At 40.0% G+C, this 10,427-nt stretch overlaps 2 protein-coding genes across 2 annotated transcripts; both read left to right on the top strand.

Annotated features, from left to right (window-relative positions):
• The first annotated feature begins 1,204 nt into the window (after positions 1–1,204).
• On the top strand, positions 1,205–7,739 carry LOC146368164 (uncharacterized). Its single transcript, XM_084913722.1, has 3 exons — positions 1,205–1,544; positions 4,607–4,887; positions 5,381–7,739. The coding sequence occupies exons 2-3, from the start codon at positions 4,641–4,643 to the stop codon at positions 6,208–6,210; spliced, it is 1,077 nt and encodes a 358-aa protein (XP_084769848.1). The 5' UTR covers positions 1,205–1,544; positions 4,607–4,640; the 3' UTR covers positions 6,211–7,739.
• Positions 7,740–8,330: 591 nt separating this feature from the next.
• On the top strand, positions 8,331–10,314 carry LOC146368163 (tripartite motif-containing protein 16-like). Its single transcript, XM_084913717.1, has one exon. It carries the CDS (start codon positions 8,364–8,366, stop codon positions 9,549–9,551), a length of 1,188 nt encoding a protein of 395 aa, XP_084769843.1. The 5' UTR covers positions 8,331–8,363; the 3' UTR covers positions 9,552–10,314.
• Positions 10,315–10,427: the final 113 nt, after the last annotated feature.

Raw genomic sequence — 10,427 nt, 5'->3', positions numbered from 1 at the left:
CCTGAAGGTTAACAAGTGAAATCTGAAACTGATGCACAACACAAGAGAGTGCCTTCATCCTGATAACAGGGATGTAGAGGAAGCCAAAGTACTTCAGCTCAGTTTGTCCACCTGTTTATGTTACAGTCTGGTAAAGGCAGACTGTATGCAGTGAAGAAGAGAAGCCAAATGCAGACACACAAAATAAACAAAACTTATTATTAACTGAAACAAGCTGTTTATTAAAGGCTGATCTTAGAATACAAAACAATGGGCACAGGCAAAACTATCGTGACCTAAACTGGGTGAGCTAAACATAACAAAAGCCTGGAACATGGACATGGACTTGGACATAGACATAGAAACCTGGCATGAATTCATAATCCTGGAGACATGGCATGGAAACAACACAGACGATCTGAGGAAAATGAGTGAAAATACACAGACTAACTATAATACTATAATAACAACCTAGGTACGATAGAAATGAACTTAGAAAACCTAAGGACTTAAACATAAACCTAAGGACTTAAACATAGAAATAAACTAAAACTCAAAATGCTGGGTCAAAATGGCCCAGGATCATGACAGTTTTATATTCTGCCATGTTTTTAGGCTGAATAAACCCTTAATCATAAAGTGCATTGTGTCATAGATCATGGTAAACTGGATCAAAGCATCATTAGTTAGTCAGTTATTTAGTTTGGAGCTCTATCATCTAACACTGTTGAAATATTTATTTCAGCTTCAGCACACAGTGTTAAAAACAGAACAGGACTATTGATGAGAACAAACAGTAGGAACAGAGTATCAGCAAACACTATGGTTTAACATTAACAGTAAAAATCTCATCAAATGGTACCTTAATTTTGTCAGAAGCATTCAAAATTACCTCTAGACATGCGTACAATTATCTGATATTACAATTAAATATAGGCAACTAAAGGTTTCAAACGATTGTAGTTGGTGCAGTATATTTAAAGAGGAATATTTGTCTCAGAGATGTAGTAGAATTAAAGGCATAAATGAAATGAAAATGAATAAATATTTTTTATTTTAATTCCACTTTTTGATATATTTTTCTTTTTAATGTGAAACATGCAAGTCACACTAGCTGTAGTTCTTGTTAACGTTCATTTTGGCTACAAGGACCGAGCTTAAGGACCTTGTACCTGTCAGTGAACGTCTCTCGGTTTCTGTGGCGGTTGCTAGGCAACAGGAGCAGCGCGACGTAAGCGAGGCCGTCCCATTTAAAGCCGCTCGGTTCGGCCTTCACGGCCTACGAAGGATGCAGCTGCTGAAGTGGGGCGCTGCTTCGTGCTGCTCACAGGCTCTGATGGATGCTAGCTTCATGTGTGATGGACTGTTAGCTGGAAGAGTTTAGTTTGGTGCTACGACTGAGAAACATTTCAGGGTTTGAAGCAATAGTGGAGAGACTGACTGACTGCTGCAGAAGAAATCTGCTCTGAGGTTAACAGAACGTCTGATCGTCCAGTATGAGATCAACCTTCAGCAGAGACTGCTGGATATCAGCCGGAAACCCGAGATAAAGTTACGCATAACAGGTAAAACTGCGATGGTCTCAGTGGACTAACACAAGAATACAACTCATGTAGGACCTGATCAGAGCTCAGCTTGTAGGCTAACATACTGAAATCAGGGAGCGGCTAATCACACAAGTGCGTCTCTTTTTTACGGTAAACTTTTAGCATTAAACAAACCTTGAGACCGAGAGAAAGTGCCTTTACAGAAGATTTATTTAGAAGATTAAGATAAAGGAGGCAGGGAGGGAAAGCTTCTGTTTTCTGCACTGTGCCACAGTTCGCTGTCTGCTTCGGCTCTCTGTCCCTCACTCCGGGGCTACAGACAGTCCTCTGCCGCCTGTGGGGCTCCTCACCTCCGTCTGCACCCACAGACTTCCCGAGGTGGAGGCAGGCCGGCAGGAACCGCCGGTTCCTTTTGAGAGATGGGCTTTACTTTCAAAAATACCCCTTAATCAGGGTCTGACTCCCTACAAGACCATCGTGACTCCCCCACCATGCTCACCACTTTTTAAAAATATATATTTTTCAACTGAATTATATTTGGGTTCAAGAAAATTATGAAGTTTTTAAAATAACTTTGTAAAATAACTGAAATTAGATTATAAGGACTTCGACTTTTCTAATAAACAGTCTTAACTCGAACTAAATCCATCTCAAATCTCACAGATGTCAGTGTTATTCACAAAGCATGGAAACATAGTTATTAGTTTTAAACGCAGCCACAGCAGGCAAACTATGGCTGCATGCTCCAAAGAACAGGAGCACAGTAACTGAACACACTCTTAGCACACTTACATCTGATTTTGGGAACAGTGAAAAGATCTGAACCTGATGACCTGAGAGGTTTAACTGGGTCAAAGGTCGAGAGCCAATTGAGAACTGTCTGGTTAAACCAACTAAATCATGAAACCTTTGATTTAAAATGTCATGATCAACAGTGTCAAGTAGAACTAAGATTGAAACTCAAATCACTGATGACTTTAGTTGGGTTGTTTCTGTGCAATGACTGGCTGTGAAACCTGACTGGTATTTATCTGCTATGGTACTGTGAGATGGAAAGTGTTCAGTTTTTCATAAAAACAGGAATATATATATATATATATATATATATATATACAGGGAGTGCAGAATTATTAGGCAAATGAGTATTTTGTCCACATCATCCTCTTCATGCATGTTGTCTTACTCCAAGCTGTATAGGCTCGAAAGCCTACTACCAATTAAGCATATTAGGTGATGTGCATCTCTGTAATGAGAAGGGGTGTGGTCTAATGACATCAACACCCTATATCAGGTGTGCATAATTATTAGGCAACGTCCTTTCCTTTGGCAAAATGGGTCAAAAGAAGGACTTGGCAGGCTCAGAAAAGTCAAAAATAGTGAGATATCTTGCAGAGGGATGCAGCAGTCTCAAAATTGCAAAGCTTCTGAAGCGTGATCATCGAACAATCAAGCGTTTCATTCAAAATAGTCAACAGGGTCACAAGAAGCATGTGGAAAAACCAAGGCGCAAAATAACTGCCCATGAACTGAGAAAAGTCAAGCATGCAGCTGCCAACATGCCACTTGTCACCAGTTTGGCCATATTTCAGAGCTGCAACATCACTGGAGTGCCCAAAAGCACAAGGTGTGCAATACTCAGAGACATGGCCAAGGTAAGAAAGGCTGAAAGACGACCACCACTGAACAAGACACACAAGCTGAAACGTCAAGACTGGGCCAAGAAATATCTCAAGACTGATTTTTCTAAGGTTTTATGGACTGATGAAATGAGAGTGAGTCTTGATGGGCCAGATGGATGGGCCCGTGGCTGGATTGGTAAAGGGCAGAGAGCTCCAGTCCGACTCAGACGCCAGCAAGGTGGAGGTGGAGTACTGGTTTGGGCTGGTATCATCAAAGATGAGCTTGTGGGGCCTTTTCGGGTTGAGGATGGAGTCAAGCTCAACTCCCAGTCCTACTGCCAGTTTCTCGAAGACACCTTCTTCAAGCAGTGGTACAGGAAGAAGTCTGCATCCTTCAAGAAAAACATGATTTTCATGCAGGACAATGCTCCATCACACGCGTCCAAGTACTCCACAGCGTGGCTGGCAAGAAAGGGTATAAAAGAAGAAAAACTAATGACATGGCCTCCTTGTTCACCTCATCTGAACCCCATTGAGAACCTGTGGTCCATCATCAAATGTGAGATTTACAAGGCGAGAAAACAGTACACCTCTCTGAACAGTGTCTGGGAGGCTGTGGTTGCTGCTGCACGCAATGTTGATGGTGAACAGATCAAAACACTGACAGAATCCATGGATGGCAGGCTTTTGAGTGTCCTTGCAAAGAAAGGTGGCTATATTGGTCGCTGATTTGTTTTTGTTTTGTCTTTGAATGTCAGAAATGTATATTTGTGAATGTGGAGATGTTATATTGGTTTCACTGGTAAAAATAAATCATTGAAATGGGTATATATTTGTTTTTTGTTAAGTTGCCTAATAATTATGCACAGTAATAGTCACCTGCACACACAGATATCCCCCTAAAATAGCTAAAACTAAAAACAAACTAAAAACTACTTCCAAAAACATTCAGCTTTGATATTAATGAGTTTTTTGGGTTCATTGAGAACATGGTTGTTGTTCAATAATAAAATTATTCCTCAAAAATACAACTTGCCTAATAATTCTGCACTCCCTGTATATATATATATATATATATATATATATATATATATGACAGTTATTTTTCTTGCAATTACAGTACATCTCAGAGAAACAGGGAAAACGCCAGCCTGTAAAGAACAGTTGATAAGATTTACTAAATGATTTATAAAACAATAAATTACAGTTGAACAGTGACCAATGATTTTCGTTTTAATCTACAACAATGAAAAACATTTACTTGCAGCTTGAAGCTGGCAGCAGCTACCTGAATGATTTGTACTTTCCTAATAAGAGTATCAGAGCTCGAGAGTAACTTACACTTTCATTTTTCACATTTGTACAGTTTCAATTTCACTCACATATGAGGACATGCTCAGAGTGGACTATATTTGCTCAGATGTGTTTTCCTGTCATCACATTATTAACCTTTTTCCTCAGTGACCCTTTGTTCCTCAAGATCTCCTGCAGCAACATGAAGTGTGAGGAAGAGGAGGGCCTGTATGACCAGCAGGTCTCCAACCAGGAGAGGAACTCCAGTCTGGACCAGGAGGGCCCAGATCCTCCACAGATCAAAGAGGAAGAGGAGGAACTCTGCATCAGTGATGACGTAGAAAAGATTGTACTCAAACAGGAGGACGAAGGCCTCATCTGGACTGAAGAAGAGCAGCTCAGACAGCTGGATAACATCTGGAAACCTGAAATGAACTTACACAGCAGGGGTATGTAAAACCGTAATGGTCTTACCTAAAAATTAATATGACTTTAATTCATTCATTCAATAAAGATATTTTGTAAACACATCAGAGTTCTTCAAGGCCAGTGTTTAAATAAACTCAGCTGATTGTTAGTAGAGGTTTTCTGAGAGCTTCGCTGCTTTTTATCCCCATATTTTAATCCTACTTTTAAATTTCCCCTTCTGTCTGATGTTTGTCTTATCATTTACATAAACATGTTTCCAACAGTAATTGGTGGACAAACTGTGAAAATTGGTGCATAGAAATTTACTAACGTGTTAGAAGTGAGTGCATGAAATCTTATTTTAACAGTTTCCAGGTCTGGGTAAATGATATGATGATATTTCTGATGACATTTTGATTAAACTCTGTTGTAGAGTTGGAAATGGACAGCTGTAGACACCACTGCCGAGTAGTCATTCTTGTTATACTTCTATATTTATCTAAGACAAGTAATTTTGTCCATTTGTCACCTCAGCTTTCCCACAACAGCATGAATGTGAGGAGGAACTGGTTTTTGGGGACCAGGAGAGAAACTTCAGCCTCGAGCAGGAGGATCCAGAGCTTCCACAGATAAAAGAGGAACAGGAGGAACCTTGCACCAGTCAGGACGTAGATCAGCTTGTAGTGAAGCAGGAGACTGAAGGCATTATTATCTTCATGGTGGCTCCTACTTATGAGGAAAGTGAGCCAGAGCTGGACAGTGAACGTCTCCTTTCTTACAGCTCTCCTGAACCAGAGAGCAGAGATCAGCAAGACAACTTTCCTGTGTCAGAGAGTCAGCGTAAAACTGACACAAGTAAAAAGTTTGTGAAATGTGAGATTTGTGGAAAAACCTTTGAGTATAGATCCAAACTAACGAGACATATGAGGGTTCACACAGGTGAGAAGCCACATTCTTGCAGCACCTGCGGAAAAAGATTCAGCCTGATGATAAACTTGAAAACTCACATGAGAATCCACACAGGTGAGAAGCCGTATTCTTGTGGCATCTGCGGAAAAGAATTTAGAGACCAATCAACGTTCAAAAAGCACATGACAGTTCACACAGGTGAGAAGCCTTATTCTTGTAGCACCTGCGGGAAAAGCTTCAGTCAGAAACCAACACTGGAGAGACACCAGAGAAGCCACACAGGTGAGAAGCTGCACTCCTGCGGCACCTGTGGGAGGGAATTCAGTCAGATGATAAACTTGAAAACTCACATGAGAATTCACACAGGTGAGAAGCCTCATTCATGTAGCACCTGTGGGAAAAGCTTCATTCAGAGGATACAGTTACAAAGACACATGAGGATTCACACTAGTTAAAAGTGGGAGAACTGTCAGATGAAGCAGTCCACTGAGAAGCCAGATCAGAGCAGATCAGATGACCTCCTTCATTAAAAAACTCTGTATTGTTTATTGTATGTAGGGGTGAGAGATATAGCCTCAAAATAATATTTCAAGAAACTTACGTTTAAAAAAATAATGTACATTTTATCAGCTCGGCAGGCAGCAGCATTTATATGTGTAAGTAAATGAAGGATTTTCCATCTTTCTCTTCCAGTGAGCTACTGTCACTGATGACAGCTTAGCTAATTCAAAGTGTGAAAATGTGGCCACCTCAAGGTGCATGATATTGTAAGGTAAAGACCCAACAATAATACAATGAAAACAGAGAAAACCCAAACAGTCATATGACCCCCTATTAGCAAGCGTTTTGGCGACAGTGGGAAGGAAAAACTCCTTTTTAACAGGAAGAAACCTCCAGCAGAACCAGGCTCAGGGAGGGACCCCCATCTGCAACAAGGAAAGTTTTAAGTCTAATCTTAAAAGCTGAAGGCTCTGCTTCCCATTCTACCTTTAAATACTCTATGAACAACATTATAGTGCAATGTTAGTGACACGGCATACATGAAATATGAGCACATAAGTATCCTCAGTGGTGTTTTTCCTGGAAGTTTTAAGAAAAGTGTATTACAAGTGCTTACACTCTAGCTTAATATCTAAAACAACCTTGTAATGCTTAAGGAGCCTGCACAATTCTGTCATATAAGGAAAAAAATTCTACCTGGTTTGTTTCATCTTGGGTCGAGCTTTTTAACCTCCTGCTTTTCCACCGTGTAGCACATCAGTAATTTCCATCCACTGACTGCTCTTGCTGTTATATTAAATGTAACTCGCGAGTGCTCCAGTGATGCATGGTTGAATCATTTGTTTACCTTTGGGTCGCACATCACTGCTGCTGGTATCTCCTGCTCACGTGCCTTCATAGCCCGGTTGTACTCAAGTGTGTTTTTGCTTAAAGTGTTGTAACAGGTTTGCTTTTTTCACTTTCAGTGGGAAAAGTTTTCTTGCATATTTTGCAAACATTCAGCTACCAAACTGTGACTGGAGCCCGACGTATGGCTCTGGCTGTGAGACATGACTGGGGTTGACTCATTGTGGTGAATGCAAACACATGATGTTCCTCTAAACACACTTTTTTGTAAACATTTATACCAGTATTATTACAGATCATATGATATGTCACAGCCCTAATTCTGTTTGTTGCATATTCCATTAAAACCTGTAATGAAGATGAAACACGTATTTACATTCATTTGATGTGATATTTGTATCGTGTTGAGCTGTGGAGGTGACAAAAAAAGTTGCTGAGATGTTTTATTTTTTTGTTTAGTGGAGAGGTTTCACTGCACGGAGTCAAAGCTGGAAAGAAACACACATGAGACCAAACATTTTGTGATTTAATCTTGATTTTCATGAAGATTGAATTTCAGCATGTGCTCATCCTGTTGATTCGTATGTTGGTGTTGGTTATGTGTCTTAAAAGTGAAATAAAGATTTCTTTAAAACTTCTTGTGGCTATTTTTTTAAGGCACAATCTCTACAACATGAAACAACGTCTGTGAAGCACATTTTGTACAGTGGGCAGGGAGACTTGGCCATCACTGTGGTGGTGGGGTGGATGAGATTTGCCTGCGGTCGCTTAAGGCTCTGTGTGTTGTGGGTCTGTCCTGGTTGTCCTGCTCAAACATTGTATGGAAGTTGAGGTCAGTGCCTTCAGACCGGCCAACTATGGTGGTAATCATGGTCCCCTGTTTTATGAAGGGAGTGTAGAGGGTATGTTTGCACTTCAGGCCTCCCTAGGAAGGTCTATATCTGTAGTCACTTTCACTGTTTTCTTATTGCTGTTTCAAATTGTTGTTTCTGTTTGTAGACTTTTTATTGAATGATTTTGGTTTGGATTTTGGTTTATATTATTAATATGTGCATTTGTTGTTATTAATAATATTTGCTTCACTCTCCATTTGATGTGTTTTTGGTATGTTTTACTTTTAATTGTTCTATGATTATGTTTATGTGTGGTTTTTAATTATATTTAAGTTCTGGGGGTTTTTTATGAATAAAAGTGACTTAACAAGCTGGTGGAGCCCTCCAAGAAGCTCCAGGAGAACATCTGCTCTCGTCACGATGAGGTGATGAAGATGTTCTGCCGTACTGATCAGCAGATTATCTGTTATCTCTGCCCTGTGGATGAACATAAAGGCCACGACACAGTCTCAGCTGCAGCAGAAAGGACTGAGAGGCAGAGAGAGCTGGAGGTGAGTCGACAAAACATCCAGCAGAGAATCCAGGACAGAGAGAAAGATGTGAAGCTGCTTCAACAGGAGGTGGAGGCCATCAATCAGTCTGCTGATCAAACAGTGGAGCACAGTGAGAAGATCTTCACTGAGCTGATCCATCTCATCCAGAAAAGAAGCTCTGATGTGAAGCAGCAGATCAGATCCCAGCAGGAAACTGAAGTGAGTCGAGTCAAAGAGCTTCAGGAGAAGCTGGAGCAGGAGATCACTGAGCTGAAGAGGAAAGATGCTGAGCTGAAGCAGCTCTCACACACAGAGGATCACATCCAGTTTCTACACAACTACCCCTCACTGTCAGCACTCAGTGAGTCTACAGACTCATCCAGCATCAATATCCGTCCTCTGAGCTACTTTGAGGATGTGACAGCAGCTGTGTCAGAGGTCAGAGATAAACTACAGGACATTCTGAGAGAGGAATGGACAAACATCTCACTGACAGTCACTGAAGTGGATGTTTTACTGTCAGATCCACCAGAGCCAAAGACCAGAGCTGGATTCTTAAAATATTCAATTGAAATCACACTGGATCCAAACACAGTAAACAAACAGCTGTTATTATCAGAGGGGAACAGAAAAGTAACATTAATGAATCAACAACAGTCTTATTCTGATCATCCAGACAGATTCACTGACAGGTCTCAGGTCCTGAGTAGAGAGAGTCTGACTGGACGTTGTTACTGGGAGGTGGAGTGGAGAGGGAGAGGAGTTTGTGTAGCAGTCGCATACAAGAATATCAGCAGAAAAGGAGGGGGTAATGAATGTGAATTTGGACGTAATGACAAATCTTGGTCATTAGATTATTACAACAACAGTTATACATTTTGGTACAACAACAATGAAATACCCATGTCAGGTCCTCGTTCCTCCAGAGTAGGAGTGTACCTGGATCACAGAGCAGGTATTTTGTCCTTCTACAGCGTCTCTGAAACCATGACTCTCCTCCACAGAGTCCAGACCACATTCACTCAGCCGCTCTATGCTGGACTTTGGGTTGGACACATGGCTGCGTTCATTAAAGTGAAATAGACTGAAGTCTTTCATATTGTTGTAAGTTTAAATCTGTATTTTAGTTCCCTTTTAGTTTCTCTCTATGATTATTGTGGTATTTATGTGCTACACATAAATCAGATGTCAGTCAAACATTATGGGCAGTACCTCGACATCTTCAAGATGTTGTCTTGATGTTTTTACGTTTTATAGGTGGAGCTCTTTCCTGTGTCTGTTCAGGCATGGAGACTATCAATGCTTATGAATATTTTTATTTGAAAAATTTCTCCACATGAAAACATAAACTTCTCTATCTTCTAAATGTTTACTGAATATTTTTTTTAGGTATTTGTATGTTGTTGTTTCTCTTCACTGATCTTAACAGAGAAGTCTACAGACCTTCCTTTATCACACAGATTTTATTCTCATTACTTTGTACATTTATAAAGAAAACAATTAATTACAGAGCAATAAGACATTTTAAGAAAGTGCACTATATCATAATTTATAGTAAAGTGTATTAAAGCATCGTTAGTTAGTCACTTATTTAGTTTGGAGCTGTATCATCTGACACTGTAGAAACATTTCCTCCAGCTTCAGCACAGAATGTTAAAAACAGAACAGAACTATTAATGAGAACAAACAGTAGGAACACAGTATCAGCAAACATCATGGCTTAAAATGGAGAGTAAAAATCTAAAAATAAATAAAAAATTGTAAAAAGGATTTCCTGTTGACATGTTATTGGTCCTTACTTGTCTGCAGCACCTCCAGGATGCTTCTTATATGTTCTGGTTATTTTTGCACCAATTTTAGTTTCTGTCAGTAGGAAGTTCAAGTTCAACTCAGTGTGTTTGTTTGTTTTTTTCAAACTGATACCTGACCTTGAACACCTTTTTTAAAAAAAACAAACAT

Source organism: Perissodus microlepis, chromosome 18, assembly GCF_051167445.1.
Source record: "Perissodus microlepis isolate ML-2025 ecotype Zambia chromosome 18, ASM5116744v1, whole genome shotgun sequence".
NCBI lineage: Eukaryota > Metazoa > Chordata > Actinopteri > Cichliformes > Cichlidae > Perissodus > Perissodus microlepis.
The sequence above is the reverse complement of the archived record's forward strand: the minus strand, read 5'-3'. Positions and strand labels throughout refer to the sequence as shown.

Excerpts from the sequence above, each read along its gene's own strand:
- LOC146368164 (XM_084913722.1), top strand. The coding sequence starts at position 4,641 with ATGAAGTGTGAGGAAGAGGAGGGCCTGTATGACCAGCAGGTCTCCAAC. Across the intron at positions 4,888-5,380 it reads AATGAACTTACACAGCAGGG|CTTTCCCACAACAGCATGAA; the intron begins GTATGTAAAACC and ends TTGTCACCTCAG.
- LOC146368163 (XM_084913717.1), top strand. The coding sequence starts at position 8,364 with ATGAAGATGTTCTGCCGTACTGATCAGCAGATTATCTGTTATCTCTGC.